This window comes from Strongylocentrotus purpuratus, unplaced genomic scaffold (assembly GCF_000002235.5).
Source record: "Strongylocentrotus purpuratus isolate Spur 01 unplaced genomic scaffold, Spur_5.0 spur5_scaffold_7, whole genome shotgun sequence".
In the NCBI taxonomy this organism is placed as follows: Eukaryota; Metazoa; Echinodermata; class Echinoidea; order Camarodonta; family Strongylocentrotidae; genus Strongylocentrotus; species Strongylocentrotus purpuratus.
The window spans coordinates 20474784-20498599 of NW_022145613.1; the positions used below are offsets into that span (position 1 = coordinate 20474784).

The window sequence follows — 23816 nt, forward strand, 5'->3', positions numbered from 1 at the left end:
GTCAAAGGCTGCCGACTGATTTTGAACTCACCGCCCGACTGATCTCCCAGCAGCGACCGGGCGGCGACTGCTCGACAGCCTTTGGCCTAGCGGCTTCGATTTTTGACCTATATCCCTCGACGACGAACGCTCGATCAGGTCGGCGCCCGGGCATCGAGCGTAGTTTGGGCGACGAGTGAAAGTGAGCAGGCACCGCCCGTATTTTAGCACCGCGCTAAAACTTCAGCAGCGACCGGTCGAGCGATGCCCTAAAACCAAGCGGTGCCCGAGCGGCCGCCGCTTGGTGCCCGGGCTAAATTGGCTCAAAACTCGCCGCCCGGCCGCCGAGCAGGCTACTTTTTTGGGTTGTGACCATAGCTTCAGTGGGTTTGTAGTAACTTCCACCGACCGAATTTCAATCCCAATTCGCCTTTGATAAAGACGGAGGGACGAGGAATTGTTAAATTCGCCTCATGTTTTGTATTTAGAGCGCTTGGAGTATATCCAGAAGAGAATTATATAAAATCCATTTAAATATACTTAATATAATAAAGCGGTCAAAGGCGTTGTACTGATAATGTTGATTTCCGTCTTCACTCGTTATGTAGGTGGTATGAACATGTTGTTTGCTCAATATTGCCTTGTGAGTACGCTGCGTTCGTGGAAAAGCAAATAAATAGCAAGGATTCAGCCGTTAATTCAGCCTGTAAACTCTTTAGACTTTATTTCATATTGCAAAAATCTGTGTAAAATTATACAATAGCGAAGTGGTAGATGAAACGGGAATGAACATGGCCACCAATTGGAAGGGGGGAGGGGGGGGGGATGTTATTTCTGTTTTCCGTTCTTTTCCTCCATCTTCCTTTCTCTCCTTGAGCTGTGATGTCCCAATCAGGGGCGGATCCAGCCGGCGGCAGGGGAGGGGGCCAAAGAGGGGGCCCAATTCGTGAGAAAATATTGAGCGGCGAAAACAGCCAGCCGGTGAATAAGCGAGGGGGGGGGGGGGGGGGGGGGAGGGGGGTAGTGAGCACTAATTTTGTTGTTTTGCCCTCGAAAATTTAAAAATCGCACCCACTCCCCCTTGAGCACCAGGGCAGAAGCCCGTCTCCAAATAAAGGTAAAATTAACGTGTTTTTACCTGGGTTTTTTCCCAGGGGAGAGGGCCCCCTGGATCCGCCACTGGTCCCAATTGCCTGCAATTTGGGTCCAATAAATACATTTAAAGGTTGACGATCAATCTCGAGTTGTATAGACAGAAAGGAATATGCCTTAATATTCGCTTTTGCTGACATTAATGATTTAAAAAAAAGTGTCCGTAATTATTTATCGAGACTAGTTGGAAAAATAAAGATTTGCCGACACTTTGATATTTTCTACTCAAATAGTTTGAATGTGTTGAGACTCATTGGTAAGTCCAAGTTCATAATCAAATAATTATTATTTTCCTTCATATTTGGTTTGATCCAAGCAGGTATGTATCTTTAATGTAATCGGTAATATGTATCAAGGGAAATACCTTGGACTAGCATCAAACTCAACCTAATCGTAAGGCAGGGGTAGGTCTTGCATGGATTTGATCGCATGTTGGCGCTGTTGAAAATGTTGAGCTATTTACTTTTTTTAAAAACTAATAAGCCTGTAGAATGTGCTTTAATGCCCCGTTTAACCCTTTATTTGCCACCAGAATAATACGTCATATAAAACTCAGCCTAATCGTAAGACAGGTTTATGTCTTGAATGGATATGATAGCATGATAGCGCTATTGAAAATTTTGAGTTATGTACTTTTTTGTTGAAGCCTAGTTTAAGTCAATGGAATCTAGTTTATTTCTAAATTTTCATTGTAAAGCTTCCACATGCAGGTAATGAAAAGGTTGTCATGAAGTTAATTAATATGGATAAAGATGCAAAACTTTCGTAATGTACAGTGCGATTGTTATGTTGGTTGCTTCCTAAAGTTTGTGCAGATCAACACTCGTGACAAGTCAGCGATTGTGCAAATCAGCACTTGTAGCAGAGTATTGGTTAATAATAAAGCCATCAATCCTCAGAGTTACCTAAATATTAATACTGTGTCAATATTATGAATAGATTGCGTGAACTTCTTACAGGTTATTTAAATAAACCTTAGTTTTAGATATTGTAAATTATGAGAATATGATTCTTTATGCTGTAAAAAAAATATCCATATCCCAATGGCTGCGAATTAATATTTGAATGAGTACCATTACTGAATTGAATTGAATACTTTCTGAAATTGGCATCAGATTATTATGTTGTAAACATTCATTGGAAATACATTTTAAGAAAACGATGGGCATGTATGTTCAGTTTTTCAATGTATTCGTTAATGATACCGTCTTTTATGATACACGATCTGCCGTGCCTTCATCTTGGCCGAACAGGGATCTTTTTGAAAATATTAAAATATCGTATATTTTTTAAATTTACACGTCTAATGCATGCATTATACACAAAAATATGCATAGAATATGAATTAAAATTCAATTGTTAGTTTTATTATAAAAGTGGCCACTTGAAATAATACTCAATCAAATGAAAGAAAATAATGTATTTTCAATTTCAAACGTAAATAAAACATAACATTTGACCTGTGCATGTATGAAAATGTATTTGTTAAAATATAATAGTTACATTCATATATTGCGTACATATCCGCTTCAGGCTATGCAAAATCTAGATCTGGATTATCATTGAATAGAAACCAAACAGATAGTACAAATCAAATTAAATGAACAATCATTGTGAAAATTGAAGAAGAAAAAAATATGCATACATACGCCAATGCCACACTCGTACTCATTAGCTTCCCATATTTGCTCTTGGTTACGTTACACATCATAATATATGCTGTATGTTTAATTTTTCTCAAAGTGTCTACTTGGCATTATGTACAGAATTGATCAGGTTCGTTTAAACACATATCTGAGGACAAGTGGGTTAACAGACAGTACCGAGGATATATACCTGTTTATCATACCTTCGTTAAAATTGTGAAACAATAACAAAAGAGATGAAATGAGAATGATTTCTTTTTAATATCAAGGATTATGTGAAATCGATCGTTTATACTCGAGTAATGTCAGATTCCTCGCTCGTGAAAAGAGTTAGAAGATGGCATAAATCTTTAAATACTGATGTACCGTGTTTTCTTTACGACGATATAATAATACGATAGCAAGTACTTTCTAAAAATCAACTCATAAGACAATTTCAATACCAATTGTATATCTAACAGAAATCATGTTCAGATTGCGTCAAACATCACTGTTATGTTCACACTTCCCATAGGGTGATGGAAGGGGCTTAATGTTGTTAATAAGCAGTATTGCCATATTCATCACGCAAATTGAAAAATGAAACTTCTGGTAATAAAGTAATATAAATAAATGTATCTAAATACATGTATTTAGCAACCTTCCATAGCTTGTTATTTTTTTTTTCCAGCATCAAATAATAATTGCAATCAATATTCTAGCTGTTGAAATACATGTACAATCTATACCATTCGACTGCGATCCAACTCTTGAAAAAATGGCAATAATATTATTCATGGAAATCTAAACGAAGATCGTTTTGATGGTTTAAATTGTAAATAATAATAAGAGTAATAACAATTAGAATTTTAGTGCATATAGCAGTCGAAGCGAAAACCCAATACCAGCAATATTACAAGTTTATCTTTGTCGTAAATTAACCGGTTTACTAATATAATATTCAATTCTTTTGATATATAACGAACGAAATACATCACTGTACACAATAGGGTTCATACTAAATCCGGTCCGACCTCTCTCCTTGTTAGGCAATATAAACATGTATCTATGAAATATACATAATATAATTATGATGAAATTGGTAAGCCGATTCATCAACATAAAGTAATAATATGAAATTATTTCCTTCCTCGATATTTTCCGTATCGATTGACAAAGCTATTTGAAAAATAATAGCAAACACAATTCTTCAAAGGCGATCGCCTATTAATACATGTTATAAGTTGATTTGAACAAAAACAGAGAAACAAAATCAGATGTAGAATAAGAGACTAAATAAAAAAATTAAATAACTATTCTATAAATGGTAACCCCAAGGTGACGAATCGGTAACGTCACTGTGATTTGACAACTTTTCTCATTATTTTTTCTGCAAACTAAGATATCTTATCAAAATTTATGACGAAATTCAAGAAGGATCTCTTGGGACGGAGTTGTAATAACAATAATCCATGCATGGTTCCCTGAGTGTTTTTTTTCTTTTTCTTCAGCCTACTCGACTTGTTATTAAGTTTTGATTACCCTTTTTGAAAGCCCTTTTTATCAACCACGAAAATGGTTTGTAATTAGGGCGAGATATACCTTTGATCTGCGTAGTATAGTGAGATATTATCGCTTGAGGAACATCTTCTGAAGACTACTGATTGGCACTTCAATCAACGAAGAAAGAATGAAAGCTGCTGAGTAGCTGATCGTTACGAAACCGGCGAACAGAAAACTCTGGGGAAAGAAATTATAAGACAAGAATATGGATAGTCATCTTAGTTAGCAATGTAAGCATTTGCCTTCTTATCCCCTATCACCATTACTTGTTAAGAGTTCAATGGCGAGTTTGCCTACCATTGACTTCTAAAATGTAATACCTCAAAATAAATATTTCAGAATACATGTATATTTATGCACTATTTAGAGCACATCAAAATTTTTTAAAATATGTTTATCAGAAACTCCTGTCTACGTTTGGGGCATCACTTTACTTAGCATACTTTTTTTCTTCGAAAGCTGCCCTCGAAAATTAATTTACTATATGGCAAAAAGCCTCGTTTAAACTTTAAAATGATTTTACTCTGAGATGCGACGATGCCACTGTCAGTGTCAGTAAAGGGAACGAGAGGGAAAATTTGTTAAATAAACATTTTTTTTAATTTAATAATTATTTTCTCTTTGACTCTGCAATATATTTATTTTGTACAGTAATGCTTAGGACTTTAGGGCCCGTGTCTTGACCGTTATTTTCTTATATTTACATGGTAAATAATCAGTGTACGCTTGCTAATACCTGATGAATGATGGGACCATTGTAGCTCATTGAGATTGTTCCAGTGTAGAGGTAGATAACAGCAGGATGTAATAGATATGCACAGAACGTCAACCTAGACAGAGGGATCCATAGACTCCAAGAAAGGAATCGATTTATCACACCTAGACGGGACAAAAGATGGAAGGCAAGCATTTTCAACTCCCTTTCATGGACATTTAACAGTAGAGTAACTGGATATGTAAACTGGACATGTAAACAATACAATTCAATTATATTCATATCCAAGCAAGCAAAGATGTTACGGATTCTCTCTCCTATACTGATGAGGTTCACAGGTTCGCACTATTTACAGCGATAAATATGATTATGATTATTTCAGGACGACTTTATATAATTTTCTAAAAATTATTTTCATACATTAACCTCGAGTTCTACGGGGCAATTGTCCTGAACTAATTATCCTCGTCGTAATGTTTCTGTCCTTGTGTAATTTTCCTGAGGTTTATTGTCTTTACGGGTAATTGCCAGGGGTAGTTGCTCGGGAAGTAAATGTCCAAAAGGATACTAGTAGTTTTCCAGATATGGCTGCAGTCTCAAATTCGTCTCAATAACAGACTTGTATTAAAAAAATATACAGCAAATAATAATTTGAAAAATATTTGGAGTCCCGGAGACCAATAACTCAGTGTCTAAAATTGAGTGAGAGATGATTATAAAAACGAATTGTTAACTTTTCGTAACTTTGAGACTTCTTTCTTTCATTCCTATGGTTTAAATATTTACTTGAGTATATACAGCCTGAAGTCGGAAATATCACCCCAAAAGGAACATTTACAGCTAATTTCGGCTAGCGCGGCGCACTTGAAAGCAAATTTATGTCGAATTATTTGACCGCTTTCGAGTTTTACTGAAATAAGATGGGGCCAACATTTAACCATTAACGGAAACATTAAGACTATACAAAGAGAGTATATTACCTACCTCCGTATCCATGGTGACAAGAGAATACCACCCATGACAGAGCTAATGTCCATGCAAGGCTCTTCAAGCAACCATATACTACATTTGTAGCCTTGTCTGGTGGTACAATCTCTAGCCCAGGATGATTAAAAACGCCATAAAGACCGTAAACGATTGACATTCCAATAGCAAATGCAGTCATCCAACCAAGTAGAACTGCAATCTGAAGTTTGGAACCAATAGAAAAGACATAATAATGAAGGATACTCAGATATCTGAATTGAAGTAATGGTTAATTCAATAACTCCTTTCGATCAGAGATCAGCGATTGATCAAAATTGAGCACTCATCTCCTGCTTCTTGGATTTCATGTGTTACTGAATGTTTTTTTCTTACATTTATTCGTCTGCACTTGTACTTGGAACTGATGGGGGAAAACATACAAAATATAACCACCAGTCCGTTACACTCTTAAGTTGACCTTATAAAATCATATTACAATGCAGGTATTTAAAAAAAAATAACCAACCAAAAAACAAAACAAAAAACAAGACAAAAAAAAGGACAATTTACATAAGAAGTAAAAATGTACAGAGAGAAAAAAAATATCCAACAAGATTTCATCATGTACTCAACAAATCATATTACATGTATATAGAAACACACATTAACAAAAAAGTTTACCTAGAATAAAGCATTCAATTTTTTTTTAATGTTCAAAAGGTTCCATTTCTTGTTCCAAGAGTCAAGTCAAGTCAAGAGGAATATCATTATAACATACATTCACCCAGCTGATAACATCCTTGCAAAAACTCAGAAAAATCATTGCTTTGAAAACAGAAGGCCACTCTAATTTATCAAAAGCCTTCTCGAAATCAATCATAAGCAGACGGCCAGGCATGTTGTTATGAGATAAAATAATGATCAATCATAACCGGCGCAAGGCGAATATTCTCACCTATGTACCGACTTTTGAGAAACCAGTTTAGTCAACACCAATGATATTATGCAAAACATTTCTGATTCTCAAAGCAATGCATTTAGAAACCATTTATAGTCGCTATTGAAGAGCGAAATAGGTCGTCAGTTTGTCAAAGAAGTTGGATTCTTATTCAATTTGGGAATCAATTATTACTGAATGTTGATAATAACAATTTTCAGTAAACATCCAATAAAGGATGTTCTCTACGTGTTGATATTTTTTGGTGACAGCTTTATGTCATTCTCTAGTAAAGATTTCTTTATTATTTTCAGACATTTTCTTTTTTAAAACCTGAATCAATATTATACATGTTTATCAAAATAAACGAAAGCAGCTGTAAGAGGGCAAAACTTCTTACCGTGTGTAATCTTGGAACTGTTTTATTCTTCAAAGTATGCAGAAAATATCCCATTGCAAACCCGACCAAGTATCCTGTTGCGCATGCGTAGGGTTTTACAGAAAATATAAACATGAGCCCACTAGCTTGACCTGCAACTCTGTTGAAAAAGTCCAATTTAAAAAACGATAACATCATATCACAGTTATTTCCTCAATTATCAAAGATCACAGATTGTTAACTAATGAAGTTCACAAATTGCAAAATATTATGACGATCAAAATTCTAGGAAAGGCAAGAGTCAAATATAAGATTTATATGTATATTCATCAGTTTTGTTACTGACCATGCAACTCTGTAAACATAAAACTACAAAGAAATAATAAACAATAAGTAACACATAAACATCATCACTGAAACTGATTGGGTGATAGCCATTGAGAGCAGTGTAATGATGCCATTGCACCCGGCACGTGTTTCCTTCTAATACCCCCCCCCCCCCCAAAAAAAAAAACAAAAACAAAAACAAAAAAAAAAAAAAAACAGAAGAAGAAACAACCATGTATTTACATATTTTGTCTGCAAATATGAGCCTACAATATCTGTTATAATTTTACTGGCTGCCCTTACATCTCAGTATCAATATAGAAATCTCCAGAGATTAGTTAATGTATTACAATATGTCACATGCACGTTTAAGCCCTTGGCCAAACTTATTTGATTAGGATTCATCCCTTTTTACAATTTCAAAATGTCAATGACTCTCAGTTCATTTAATCTATCTCAAAAAAGGTCAAAGTCTAGACAAAGTTTAGACATATTATACATGTAAAATGAGAGGAAAATTTGAATTTACGTATTAATGATCTGAGTGGCTGCGTAGTCCCTCAATGAGAAGATAACAGCGCGTATCATAATACTGGCGATAGATAGTAGGGTTAGTGTAGCGATTCCAATAGCTGGAAACCTAAAGGAGGAAAGCATATCAAACACAAAGATAAATTACAACGTGAAAATCATTGTAGCGTAGTAGTAATGTGGTCGGTAAACATTTCTATAAAAGTACACACATATAAGGTAATAATGGCAATAATAAAATAGAAACATTACAACCCAAGGGATATAATAATAATGTTTGTTTACCCAAGGAAGCCTCATCAGCACCAAGGATTATTCTTCCTGAGGACCCTGCAATTATTATTATCCCAGCAATTGCCAGGTAACCAAGTGCACCTGGGTGGAGAGTGGCAAATGGAGAGTGGCAAATGGGGATCATTATCTTACCAACAGACGTTATTGTCGGGCTGGGATTCCAAACCCTCAATCCTTGGATTGAGAGTCAAGTGAACCAATATACTGCGGCACCTCCAAAACGTATACAAAATAATACTACATGTACATTTATTACACTAAATCATTTATTGAAAATCTTTCTATATCGGGTACCCATTTTGTGTGTATATTTAAAGGTAAAGACCAGTTATGGTCATGCGATTGCATTGTGAAAGAAACGTTGTGGAATCAATCAGAAAAGGTTGATCATTTAGCATCTAGCATCTGCAAGGTTCTGGAATCGTCAAAATGATAAGAAATTTGGCCCATTCTTCGTAAAGTTACAAGCACTATACACAGAAATATGTATATGGGACTACCCTATATCTCTCACAGACCATGAGAGAAACAAATTTACCAAATATATGAATTAGTAGGCGGTTTCCCGGCAATTTTTTTATCATCATGTATTAGTCAAAACATATTCTTTCACATGATTGGTAATGAGAGCTTCCATTTCATTTTTTGAAATTGGGGCATTTCCAATACTGGTCTTTACCTTTAACTTGGGTCGAGAGTAGCAACTTTAGATTTATGTATAGCCAAAGGACATAATTTCCAAGACTGCTATTGCTTGATTCACAGTTTGAATATGATTTATATGGATCTTGTAGTTGAAAAACGTTTTACCTGATGACACACTACACGGTCAATCTTTTCATCGCGTCAGTCAAGGGTGTTGATTCCGAACCCGATACTATCAAATATTAACATTACCATATTCAACCACACATAATGAATGGAAATTTTACTTATTCCATGGTAACCCGACATTTGCTCCATCGGTAATTGCTCCGGGCTTTGTTTCATCCAAGTATAGAGAATAATTGGGTTTGGGGTTAGGGTTGCAATTGGGTTTAACGTTAGGTTTAGATCTAATGTAAGGTATAGTGTTGGGTCCAGGGTAGAAGGTATAAGACATTGACCGCGGAGCAACTGTCACAGGAACAAGTGTCTTATATTTTATAACCTTATCCGAAGGACATTTTTGTAATGAAGAGATATGTTTGCATGATATCCGTGGTTTGATGGTATTTCTATGACAATACAGGTCTTATCTTACCACCAGAGTAGAACGGTGAGGATGATTGCAAGCAGAAATAACTGCATGTCTGTCGCCAGATACCAAGACCATGATAAACACTGCATTAACAAACCAGAAGAATACACAATATACTATTTTAGACATGAGAAGAGGCTATAATTACGAGGTCTTTATATAGGAGCCTTGCAACTTAATGCTCTGGAGCGTTATTTTGAAAGCTCACTTAGCGCTCAATTAGCACTCAATCAGCAAATCGGTATTCTGAAAGGCCACTCAATAGTGGGGTGGCTTAGTGTAATTATCGTGACAGATCGGACAAAAGCACAAACTTCGGCATGAACACTAACCAATATCAAAGCGAGACTGCAGAACTTGTATCTACTTGCGCCCTCTATTATAGCCAACAATGCCTAATCGGTACCCGTTGGTCCCCCATGATCCCCTTTTTCTTATGAGGAGAGCTGATTTGATGATATAACCACCTGCCAGTGACCAAACTAGTGCAGATAGGCTTTAACAGAGGAACCCTCGGAGCCCTTGCGTTTATAAAAAGAACTATAATTTAGGCTTAAAGGGACTTGGTAACATTGCTCAGATGAGAGAAAATGTTGCTAAGATAGTGACTTCAATGCTAGATGTGCAAGTAAGGATAATCTGAAAGTTTGAGTGAAAACAGACCATTATTAATGATAAAAATTGGGAAAAACTGATCTGATCGATTCCTTAATTAGGCTCCCAACTATGTTATTACAATTTAATTACATTCAAGGTGAATATAATTGTCACAAAGCAATGAACGGCTCTATATACCATTCCAGACATTGAGGTGTTGAAAGATTTTTGAAAGCCTGTCTTATGTCTTATTTCCATGGAAAAATGGTTGGGAAAAGTAAAAAAAATGGTTGGGAGAATTTATTGTTAAAGGGTGTGACGCCTCAAAGAAAATCATAACTATCTTTGTGGTTTGAGATTTTGTTTCTTCAGGATTTTAATGCATGTTAGAGGGTTAGTACAGTAGAAGGGATATAATAAGTAAGATTTCATACAAAAATTACGCATTTTTTTCATCAACACTCAACAATGTTTCTGGGTCACTTTAATCATTACAAAATAAGTATGCGTTTATTCACAACTGAATTTTCGTTCATAGAGCATTGCTCTATAAACCAGATTAATTCATTTTTTCAGAGAAATAAAATAAAATGCAATCATACCCCGCTCGATGTACTTGATGGTACAAAATTGTTGATATAAAGAAAGTTGGTCCACCACCACTGGTAACAATCTTGAGTATCTTCTATTCGTTTGTACCAGAAAGGTCCCTCTCCAAGGTAAGGATACACAAAGGTGTATAACAGAATTACAACTGCCATCGCCGGCGTTATCCTGTGAATAGAAAGACATTTAAAAATGATGTCAATATAATTATGATTAAATACAAAACACTAGGTTTGTTTTTAATATCTGACTGCTAAGAAAGCATTTGTGAGTAAGCTGCTAGAGGACAGAGGGCTTGAAGTCCTCTCCAAGGGAATTGGTAATGAGGATTACTGCCTTACCAAAGGACACTAGCGCATCGACTTGGTTTCGAACCCGGGACCTAGTGGTTACGAGACCACTGCTCTACCACTGAGCCACCGCGTCTCCTCACTTGTTAGCATAATGGAAACAACTGACTAGGTATAATTATCATTCATAGTTATTACCTTTACATGTCAATTGAGACATTTTCCTTTGATGATATGAAAACCATATATATATTTGTAATCAGAATTTTCTGACAGAGGGGGCAAACATACGTTCAAAACATTTGAAAAGCATACGCGGTTATCACATTTTTCAGAAGAGGCACACATTTGACCGGGGCTCTTCAGTGCTCCCCCTCCCCTGTCCCTATGCCCTTGCATTATACTAAACACAACTGCAAATTATAAACTGAGATGTTACCTAAGATACCGATGAACTATGGAAACCAACCAGTTGACTCTTCCAACAGATTTTGACATGTATTTGAAGCCCGTATAGGCAACAAGAAGGCCGCTGTGCAATGGAAAAGGAACATGGTGTATTTCAGTGATACATGTTTAGTTAATTGAATTCATTTCTCAGTACATGTATAATTACATTTATCAATATTCCGGAGAAAAAAAAGGGGAAAAAAAATCTGGTAGGATTGTGACATCTAGGAAATAAAGGAGAGGTGCACCCTGATATGATATGAAATGAGAGAACTACAAACGTGAAAGTTTGAGCAAAATCCGATTAGAAATGGGAAAGTTATGAATTTGTTTAAGTTGTAATCAGTGAATCACAAATTGGCAACACTGTGACGTATCATGCGATCTCCTCTTTATTTCTGACGGATTAGATTCTTTTCATACATAGGTTGTATGAAAACATATTTGCAATAATCAAATTAAAGGTGAACGGATGACTGAAAAATGTTTTAAGGGAACATATAGACTTCCGAAGTTTTTTTAGTATTAAAAAGGGCAAATGGGAAGGGGAGCTCGCGAGATACGTCACATTTTGCCAATTTGTGTTTGATTGATAAAATTAATTCAAATTTTCACTGGCCTGTTTCTCTCATTTTTCAGGATGGACTGTCCCTTTAAACTTCTCTACATCGTATTTTTTTCAAGTTCTATTTATACGAACAACATGGGTGCTGATTAAATTCATTTCAATTTTACATACAGGATTAAATCATTACATAAAAACATGTACACATCGTGTTAGTCTATATTACCCTCTTTCCCTAGCTATGTTTCATTATCACTTCCAAATTGAAATGTGTTCAGTACATTCTTTATGTTTCTTTTATCCTTTTCTTTATAAACCTGTATCCCTGCACATAGTTTCCATATAGCAGCTAGCCTAAACTTTTAAATGTATTTCCTTTCTTTTCACGAATGAAGTTGTTGCTAAGAAAGAGTCATATGCATATATACTGTACCAAATCGAAAAAGGGACATCATTGGTATTCCGTAGTGGTACAAATATACATTCCTCGCTAAAAATAAATACTTTGCCTGATCTCGCAAAAGTCTATGAACAATGTTTTAAATATACAAAATTCTTTCTTATTTGCTACTTACCCGAGAAAAAAGAAGGTATCTAAGGCGACATAGCCATTATAAATAACCTGGCTCGTGAACCATTTGGCTGGTACTCTGTATAGCCATGAAATATCAGCTGAAATGAAAATAATACAATCGGAATTGAATTTTAAAAGTGCTCATGTCTAGAACATAACTACAAGAACATAATATACATGTATCAACTTAAAGCCACTGAAATTGCGTTGTACGTCACCTTTTGAACGGGGCAAACATTACAATGATATATTACGTAATGATCCTAACATGATTTTTATAGAGTATTGAAATTGCCCTCGACTTGAATTTTCGAGAGAAGTTAAGATGGTGTTGATTGTGTGTGTATATCAGGGCTAACACCAACACACAGGGAGCAGTGAAGCAGTAAAGAAATTAGTAATACATAACACCATCTGAGCAGCGCCAACCAATATGATTACCTATTTACAGTGGCGTACGCAGGATTTTTTCAAGGGGGGGGGGGGAAGGGGGTAAGGTCAGTTTTTTTTTTTTTTAACCCTTTAGCACAATTTTTTTTTAAAGGCTTTTTTTTTTACACTTAAAAAAATGGGGGGGGGGGGGGGGGGTAACCTTTAGTTTAGCTAGTAACTTCATGGCAATCTGTGCAGCGATCATTTTCCAATCAATTTGGTATTCAATGTCACACCCACCATGTGGCGCGTCAAAAATCACACTAGTCACTCACGCAGTCTTACCTCAGGCAAAAAATGACGCATCGCGTGCGACGGGTACAATGCTAATACCTGCTTACCCAATGCACCCGAGTTTTGTTGGAAACTGAATGAATGTCCGAGAATTATCCAGAACATGCTGATAACTCTCATTCCATGAAGACATTGGATTTCATCCTTCCCTGATGTCGTATTAGTGATCTGATTCACAGAGCGGTTCAGAGAAAAGCAGAGGATACATCTCCTCCATGCTGATAGATCTATCAGAAAAAAAGAAATGAAGGTTTTCAAGCTTTCAAAGACAATCGTTTTACCCCTAATTTCAAAGGCAGACAGCATTCTCAAAACATCAGTGAATTTAAAATGTGATTCTAATATGCGATTTTAATATGCATTGCCTTTCAAAACGCGTTTTTTTTTATATCAACTTCAGTGTCAGCAATACCTTTTGAAGCGAACTTCAACCTCTGCGTGAACTTACCTAACTTAACAAAACAAAATCCCTATAAAAATGAGCTATGGTTCTCCTAAAAAAGAACACCTAAAAAATAACATACATTAGTTATGAATTCTATGTGTTACTTTCGGAAAAGCGGCTTATTCGTTAACATTATTTCAAACAGACTTAACAGTGACAGAATCTAACCTCCATAATCAACTACTGTACGTTCACTATGATGGCGTCCATTGCAAGAACTCTCGAACGTCTGCTGTCTAAGTATCGGTGTGCTTTCTTCATCAGAGCTGCCGCAGTGATCGAGGTAACTCTCATACACCGTTGCACAGAGACACAATGCACAGAGCAGTGAAAGAAAGACCCTGGGGGGGGGGGGGAAGAACAAAAAATTAGGTTTAATATCCATAGGGAATCAATTTAGTTTACTAAAGGGCGGGAGGTCCATCAAATCAAAGTATGAAGCAGGTGTACATACCCCTCTCGTGTTTAGGGAAACATAAAAACCAATTAAGGCTCATTCAGATGTGGGTTGGTAATTCACGGCGCTTGTTTCTTCTCCTGTATCTTGGACCTAAACAAAATATGTTATATTGCCCTTAAGGTGCCCCGAGGCCATTGCATATTCTTTGCGGCCGCCGCAAGTATATCTCTTTTACGGGGGCGTACGACCGCCGTATCATAGAAAGGGAAAAGGGGCACTTAATATCAGAAGGGAAAAGTGCACTTAGAAAGGAAAGAGGAATGTTTCAAAGTAAGAAGGGGCAGTTATCAGAGATGGGAAATTCTCATACCTGAAAAGAGGCACTCATCAGAGATGTAATGGAGCACTAATAAGAAGGGGAGAGGAGCATATATGAGAGTTGAAAAGAGACACTTGTGAGAAGGGGAAGGGGCACTTGTACGATAGAAAAAAGGGGACTTATCTGACGTAAAAGGGACATTTATCAGAGGAGAAAAGGGGCATTTCTCGCACTGGAAAAGGGGTGCTTATGAGATGGGAAAGGACACTAGTTAATAAGAAAAAATGACAATCATCTGAAGAAAAAGGGAGCACTATTCCTACATAAAAAGTGGCACTTTTGGGTTATTTTAAAAATGGGGCACTGTTCCACCTTAACACCTCCCCCTCCCCATGAGTGCCACGTCTATACGAGGCAGCACAGGGGACTGCCTAGGTAGTATATTACGCCCCCCCCCCACCTGCGGAGGATTGAGTAATATAGGACTCTCTGGATACGCACTGACGTAGCCCTATGACTCCCCGACCCCCCCCCTGACATCCTACAATGTAGGCTACAGGTCAGATCGAAACATGTCCATACTACCCAACTTATACTTGATCAAATCTATTGAATGTACATCAAAATCGCTGTTTTGAGAATAATTATCATTCACTATGTTTATCCGACTTAGAACACTAATGAAAAAGGAAAAACAAGACAAAATATAAACGGCATTTACTTGACAAGGCTTGGGCTGGCCCAATTAACGGCGCTGGCATTATTGAAAGTCATCTTTAAATAGACCAGTTCTGGTCATGCGATTGCATTGTGAAAGAAACGTTGTGGAATCGATCAGAAAAGTTTGCTCATATATTTATTGGTGTGTACTGCAAGGTTCTGGAATCATCGAAATGATAAGAAATTTGACCTAGTTTTGGTAAAGTTACAAGCACTGTATACACAGAAAGATGTATATGTCCGACTACCCTATATCTATCCAGTCCGGATAGATATAATAATGTACCAAATAAATCAATTAGTAGGCAGTTCCCGGCAAAATTTGTATCCCCACGTATTAGTCAAAACATATTCTTTCACATGATTGGTAATAAGAGCTTCCATTTCATTTTTTGAGAGGGGGTGTTTCTAAAACTGGTCTTTACCTTAAAAGGTTTACATCATATTGGTCCAAACTAAGGGATGGATGTTATACTTACATGGTGCATATAAATCCTGAATCGTTGGAAGGGTTCAATTTTTTACTGCAATGGATGGCTGGTGTCTTAGTGACGTTTTGAAATAATATACTTTCTGAAATGAAAAGAGAGGGAGATGGAAAAATACATTAAATTTCCTCATATAGTCGTTGATAGCTGGCTTGAAGCATAGTAGGCTGATAATAATGATGATAATGATAACGATTACAATAATATTATTAATAATAACAATAAAAACAAAAACAATGACAACAACAATGATGATGATAATAATGAAAACAAAAATAATAGTAATAATGATAATATATCAACAATACTTATATCGATAACAACAATAACAACAATAATATTAATTAAATGATAATGCACTGGAAGGAATACATGTAAGAATCTATTCAAGACAATCAATGTAAGTTTAACTCACCGATGTTTTGAATGGCTATAAAGATATCTTTCTCTGTACACACTTCTGGGACGCATGTACCGAATGATAAGGAACCACTAACCTGCACAAAATAAAATAATAATTTAATTGTGTCAATGATAAATGGGAACATTTTCTTGAAAAACATGTTTTTTGGGGGAAAGGTTATTCGAAACTATCGCAATCGGTTGGAGAACTTTTTTTATCATATCTTGGAATCATGCATGGATAGAATGCAGATTGGGTTGACAGGTGCGCGTGAAACATAATTTGGAACGAAACAGAAACCAGAACGTCAATGACGTAGCGCTCATCCGCATCTCGCAACAACAAATATCGTAAAGTTTATGTGGTACACTTTTGAACTGGTCAAAAAATAAAAATTAATCAAAGGAGCAAAATCTCAAAATTCTGAGTAGAATTTTAGTAAACCAAATTTAGCTCTACCAAATAAGGCAAACCAAATCAAAATCGGTCAAGAAATGAGGGAGAAGAAGCAATTTTTGTTATTTTTGGAATAAATTTGCATAAATTACCATAATTAATTAATAAAGAACAATTTCAAAATTCTGTGTAGAAGTTTAGTGTACCAAAGTTAGCTCTACAATATAAAGCAAACCAAATCAAAATCGGTCGAAATATGAAGGAGAAGAAGCATTTTTTGTGAATTTTAAATTATTTTTGGAATAAATTTGCATAAATTACCATAATTAATCAATGAAGCAAAATCTCAAAATTCTGTGTAGAAGTTTAGTGTACCAATGTTGTTAGCTCTACCAAATAAAGCAAACCAAATTGAAATCGGTCGAGAAATGAAGGAGAAGAAGCATTTTTTGTGATTTTGAATAAATTTGCATAAATTAGCATAGATAATGAATTTCACAATTCTGTGTAGAAGTTTTAAATCCCCCTCCTAGCCCTATCATATGAAACAAGCAGAATCAAAATCGGTTGAAAAATAACGAAGAAGAAGCATTTTGAAAATTGTGGACGGACGGAAGGACGGACGACGGACGCCACGGCATGGCATAAGCTAAAAATTGATCTATGGAGTTGTGCATTGAGTTTACGTTCTAAGAAAAGAATGAAAAGAGAGGCGTTCAATATTAAGCGGGTCTATAGAATTGATGATTGGTTCCTACCAACAGAAAAAATATTAAAAAGTGCAAGTTGATTAAAGAACACCTCGGAACCTAACAAGTCAAAGATACTGATTTATCAAAATAATATTCCACGAAATAACTCGTGTAGGTCATAAACGTAATAGAGTATATTGGAATAATATTCAAAAATTAAAATCGAAAAGAGTATAATGTTGTATACAGTAAGACACCATGGCCCTTAACCCTAATAAGGCCGGGGCGGCATTATTGCCCCCTCTGTGATTTTTCTGATTGTTCGGGAACGCATACGGGCGCCATGCCCCGCCCCTCGCTGACTTTTTTCTCCCGAGTCTTGCGCATCTTTTAAAACAATTTTTTGGAAAATCGGACGTACAGTTAAAAGATTACGTGACCTTTTGTCTTTGTATATCAGCCCGAAAATCGCTAATTTTCGTGATTTGTGTACAAATATACACTGTCGCTCATAAAGTTTGAATATTTTTGTTTTACCCAAATTTATGGAATTATTTTAAAAATAATTTAAAAATAAAAGATCTAGACAATAGTATACATTCTCAGATTGTATTGAATAATAAGTTGACAATGTGTGTTTTGCGTGACTGCTAAAGCATGTGTATGCTACTATGCTTATCAACTAGGGGACCTACGCCCTTAAGTCATAAATGATAGTAATGAGGATTAATGCCCCACAAAAGGGCACTAATACAGGCGCGGATCCAGGATTTTCCAATAGGGGGGGGGGCGGAAATTCGAAATTCGCGCAGACCGTTATATAAACTTACCAATACTGACAAGGTCATATTAGAAGCACTGTACTTTAATAGTGTATTGGTACCTACAAACGGGCACAATTATTTTGGAAAGGGGACATGCTCACGTCACATCTCTTGTCCGATATCAACATTCCCCGTTTTCAAGTTATGCTCGCGCGCAATTTTTTTTGACATTTCTATCAGTGGGGGCTGAAGCCTCTTGCCCCAATATCTATTTCCTGGTTTAATAATTTGGCGAGTGAGCGGAAATTTGAGCTTATGTATGTTGTGAAAAGTGTTAATTATCACCAAAATATACGAGATAAGATATAACAAATGCATATTGGTAATTTTTAAATTTTCGGGGAAAGAGAGGCTGCAACACCATCACGCATTAACTTTTGAAATCAAATCAGACTCCCCAAAAAACTGTTAACCAAAACGCACGAATCCAGTTTCAAAAATCCAAAAAATGTCAGCTTCAGAGGGGGGCACATCACCCCTCAGACTCCCTCTAAAAGTATTAACCGAATCGCACGAATCTAGGTAAAAAAAAAAAATCAGCTTCAGAGCTAGAGAGGAACCCCCCCCCCACACACACACACACCCTGTGCGCGCAAGCGTGAAATTAACGCTGGCGCTAATGCGTAAGCAGGGGCGGAGGAGCTATTTCCAAAGTGGAAAGCACCAACAACAAAGGGCACCTACAAAGCGAAATCTCAAAGCGAAAATATACATTTTTGTAGACATTGGTATAATACCCTTTCATTGTGATCCCATTATCAGGGACGATTTCAATATTTGTTTTTCTTTATATATCATACAAGTTATTGCTTAAGCATCACAGTTTCGGCTAAGTGTGATTGTCTGAATATTCATTTGCGAGCGAGCAAAGCGAGCGAGAAAAAAAATGTAAGATCTGTGAGGTCGTAGAGTGAAAAATTACATCTTATAAAGAGGAAAAAAAAACAAATCATGATGGGGTTATAAGCATCACGGAAGACTGAAAAAACATTTGTTTTAAAGTGACACATAATTGTATCATCTATAAATGCGAGCGAGCGAGCTTTAGGGGAAATTACTCTTAGTCGCTTTAAATTAGGTGCAAGACTAATGATGAGCAGGTTAGGGGGTACGTGCCCCCCCCCCGTGCCCCCCCCCGATGATGAGAGGTTAAAGGGACACATATCGAAAGGGATAAAGACACTTATTAGAAAAGAAAAGGAGCATGTGTCAAGGTACAAAGAGTAATTATCAAAGGTTCAAACTGGGCACTTCTTACACCTGAAAGGAGGCACTCACCAGAAATGAGATAGGGCACTTATGAGTATGGGAAATGGGCATTTGTCGACGGAAAAGGGGCATCCATCCGAAATTGATTTATCAGAGGTGAAAAGGGGCATTTATGAAAAGGGGATAAGTTCCTATATAGAAAGGAAAAGGGGCACGATTCAAAATTAAAGGGCAGTTAGCAAAGGTGAAAATGGGCACCCATCATAGATGAAAAGAGTACTTATCAGGAGGGGAAGGGGTAAAATGAGCATCTCTCAGATTCGAATAGGGGCAATTATCGGAGGTGAAGAGCGCACTGAAGTGAAACGAATTAACTTCATATATATGAAAATGGTCATTTACCAGAGATGAAAAGGGACACTTTTTATTTATGAAGGGCCTCATTTTTCTAAATAGCCCTTATCAGATAGGAAAGGGGGCACATGTGTTGATGAAATGTGCGCTTATCCGAGTTAAAAAGGGGAAGGGGCACTTCTTTACAAAGTAAAAGTGGCCCTTTGGGGGGGGGGGGGGTACTTGAAGAGTGGGGCGAACTTTGCCCCCTACCCCTGCCACCCGCCCCATCATCTGAAAATCCAAAATGATGTTGTAGGGGCCGGGCGCGGCTTTATCATGAGTGCTTTTATGTGAACCTCTTTTTTTATAAATATATTATGCTGGATTCTGACCCAGATTGCACACTCTAAAATGATAGTATGATCATCCCCAATGCACCCCTTCCTCCTAATTCGTCGTTACCGTCACTGCCATTTACGTATGGCCGGTGTGACCGCGTAGAATGTAACCCGCACCGATCGTCCGACTATTAGAGATCGATCGAGAGCGGACGATCGGTGCGGATTTTATCCGCGCAGAATGTCCCTGTCGGACATTCCGTGCGCGCCTCAAATGTCTGACGGACAATCCGTGCGGAAGAGGTCTCGCACCAATAGTCCGCCTGCCGCACCGAATGTCCGTACTCTAGTCCACACATATACATAGTCAATATAGTGGAGGCTGTTAGGGCTAAATAGGGGTTGTTTGGTGCAGATTCTTCTAAAAGCACCAAATTTGGCCCAGAGGTAGATTATACCATACTTTTACGATTTCTTCCGGACGCCAAGAAGGGTACCCTCTGGGTATGCCATATTGGGCAAATCCAAAATGGCCGCCATCTGAGTTAAAGGTCAAGCGTAGTTCCAAAAGGAAAAGCGGTTGTATGATAATAGTTTATATATTTATGGGATTTTGGGGGTCAGAGAATCTGATTATGATATTCTTTCATCAATTTAAGATCTCCTTGGGGCTGCCATACTGGTCATATTGGTCAAATCCAAAATGGCCGCCATCTGATAGTTACAGGTCAAGTGTAGTTACGAAAGAAAATGGGATAGTATGATAAAAGTTTATATATTTATGGGGTTTTCGGGGTCAGAGAATCTGATTATGATATTCTTTCATCGATTTGAGATCTCCTCGGGTCATACTGGTAATATTGGTCAAATCCAAAATGGCCTCCATTTGATAGTTACAGATCAATAGTAGTTCCAAAAGGAAAAGAGCTAAAATGATAAAAAAAATAATATAGTAAGGGGGTTTTCTGGGTCAGAGAATCTGATTATGATGTTGCTTGTATCAATATTGCAGGTCTCCTTGGGGCTGTCATGCTAGCCATATTGGCCAAATAAAAATGGCCGCCATCCGAGTTAAAGGTCAAGCGTAGTTTCAAAAGGAAAAGGACCAGTATGATAAAAGTTGATGAATTCATGGGGTTTCCGGGGTCGGATAATCTGATTATGATGTTCTTTTATCAATTTTATTTCACCATCCTGTCCTAAGGCTACAAAGAAGTCCATTTCCTAGTTGAAGAAGATGAGTGAAGATGCGCCAAATTCACAGTCTTGAGTGGGTTTAAATCTTGGCCTGCGCCCATATGTTTCATCAATATGCAAACTTTCCTCTGTGAAATGCATAATACATTCGTTTTCGAGGATTGGCAAGGAAAAAAGATAAACAGTAAAAACAGACCATGAATAAAGAAATAAACAGCTTGTTCGATTTGTTTTGAAGCATTATATTCAAAGACCCGGACAGCTTTATCTTTATTATCCATATAAATAACGTCTCTAATCACTGTCAGACGGGAGATAATACCAATACGAAATGCATTAAGCAACGTCTAGACATAACGGTCGAATCTCAACTTTAGTTTTCTCATTCTTCTTTACATTTCGAAGCGTTACATGGGATCTTAATCCTTTTTTTCTACATACATCAATGCCCCCATTTAAGCATACTTTGAATCTAGTCACGCTTCGAAAAGTTCGTGGCCTAGCATTTTGCTTCTGTTGATGATCAAATAGAGAAAGCACCCTTTATAGATCAAGGAGAGTGTGAACAAAGCACGAAGTAGGAGCAGTGCAATTTAAATATCAAGGGATGGATTAGAGTTTATTTCTAAAATGAAATGAAAGGGCTATTTTATTTTCATGAGTCCTTTCACTTCATTGAAGAAATAACCTCTCTTTATATCTTAGAGACACTTTCTCTTGAAAGTCAAATAAACTCGAAAGCATCCTGGGGCTCCGCCCTGGAACCCCTGGTAGGGGCTCTTCCAGGCCCCTAAAGCCCAATAAATAATTTGTATATATATATATATATAGTTCTCCTATGCAAACTTCCTCTGTGAAATGCATACTAAATTCGTTTTCGAGGGTTGGCAATGAAAATAGATAAACAGTAGAAAAAGACCATGAATAAAGAAATAAACAGCTTGTTCGATTTGTTTTGACGCATTATCTTTAAAAACCCGGACAGCTTTATCTTTATTATCCTTAAAAAATAACTTCTATAATCATTCTGAGATGGAATAAAATACCAAAACGAATTGCATTTTGCAACGTCTAGACATAAAGGTTGAATCTCAACTTTATTTTTCTTATTCTTCTTTTAAATTTCGAAGCGTTGCATGGGATCTTAATCCTGTTTTTTTTTCTACATACATTAATGCCCCCATTTAAGCATACTTGGAATCTGGTCACGCTTCGAAAAGTTCGTGGCCTAGCCTTTCGCTTCTGTTGATGATCAAATAAAGAAAGCAGTCTTTATAGATCAGGGAGAGTGTGAAAAGGCACACAGTAGGAGTAGTGCAGTTTAAATATCAAAGGATGGATTAGAGTTTATTTCTAAAATGAAATGAAACTAAAAGGGCTATTTTATCTTCAAGAGTCCTTTCACTTCATTTAAGAAATAATCACTCTGAGATGGAATTAAAAATAATACCAAAACGAATTGCATTATGCAACGTCTAGACATAAAGGTGAAATCTCAACTTTATTTTTCTTATTCTTCTTTTAAATTTCGAAGCGTTGCATGGGATCTTAATCCTGTTTTTTCTACATACATCAATGCCCCCATTTAAGCATACTTAGAATCTGGTCACGCTTCGAAAAGTTCGTGGCCTAGCATTTTGCTTCTGTTGATGATCAAATAGAGAAAACACCCTTTATAGATCAGGGAGAGTGTGAAAAAAGCACGAAGTAGGAGCAGTGCAATTTAAATATCAAGGGATGGATAAGAGTTTATTTCTAAAATGAAATGAAAGGGCTATTTCATTTTCAAGAGTTCTTTCACTTCATTGAAGAAATAATTTCTCTTTATATCTTAGAAACACTTGCTCTTTAAAGTCAAATTAACTCGAGAGCATCCTGGGGCTCCGCCCCGGAACCCCCGGTGGGGGCTCTCCCAGGCCCCTAAAGCTGTGCCATATTGTACGGATCTAAACTCATAGCGATTCATCCAAATAAGAAATCCAAGTAAGAGGCATTTTGAAAGTTTTAAGAAAATTCTTTCAAATTCCAGGATATTGGGTGTTCTTTTTCAGGAAACTCTATTTAAACGAGTGGAAGCACTGGCGGTTCTGATTTTTTAAACTGTAACAATTCTCCTTGGATCAGATATAGACCAAAAACAAGCCTCATTATCTTCAGTATACAAGTGTCATTTCGGACCTTACAGCTTTCATAGAAATCGCTTCTGGACCGTCAAAGAAAAAGTTTGAGAATCCCTGGTCTACGCATTATACACATCAGGACCAACTTGACAACTTGACAAAAATTTGAGGGGGGTTCGACCCCCCCTCCCCCCCCTCCCCCCCTCCCCCCTCCCCCCCCCCCCCCCCCCCCCCCTGCGTACGCGCCTGCATGTGCATCCCTTCCTCCTTATTCCCTTATCCATCGTTACGGTCACTACCATTTGAGTAGGGCCGGCCCCCTCCTTCATAACGACTCCAAAGCCATCAAGAATGACCCCATAATTTATAGATTACCATTCTGCCGTTCTTTGGAGGGGCCGGGTGCGGCCTTT

At 37.1% G+C, this 23816-nt stretch overlaps 1 protein-coding gene across 1 annotated transcript in view; it reads right to left on the minus strand.

Annotated features, from left to right (window-relative positions):
* Positions 1 to 4252: 4252 nt before the first annotated feature.
* Positions 4253 to 23816, minus strand: part of LOC579328 (nose resistant to fluoxetine protein 6) — a 42101-nt gene continuing 22537 nt past the window's right edge. Inside the window, exons 4-16 of the mRNA XM_030974144.1 lie at positions 16304 to 16385; positions 15880 to 15973; positions 14130 to 14302; positions 13564 to 13743; positions 12792 to 12888; positions 11641 to 11733; positions 10908 to 11079; positions 9712 to 9791; positions 8173 to 8283; positions 7338 to 7476; positions 6019 to 6220; positions 5056 to 5198; positions 4253 to 4496 (exon numbers count right to left, since the gene is read on the minus strand). Coding sequence (XP_030830004.1) covers positions 4386 to 4496; positions 5056 to 5198; positions 6019 to 6220; positions 7338 to 7476; positions 8173 to 8283; positions 9712 to 9791; positions 10908 to 11079; positions 11641 to 11733; positions 12792 to 12888; positions 13564 to 13743; positions 14130 to 14302; positions 15880 to 15973; positions 16304 to 16385 — 1677 coding nt within the window. The 3' untranslated portion in view covers positions 4253 to 4385. The remainder of the gene's footprint in view (positions 4497 to 5055; positions 5199 to 6018; positions 6221 to 7337; positions 7477 to 8172; positions 8284 to 9711; positions 9792 to 10907; positions 11080 to 11640; positions 11734 to 12791; positions 12889 to 13563; positions 13744 to 14129; positions 14303 to 15879; positions 15974 to 16303; positions 16386 to 23816) is intronic.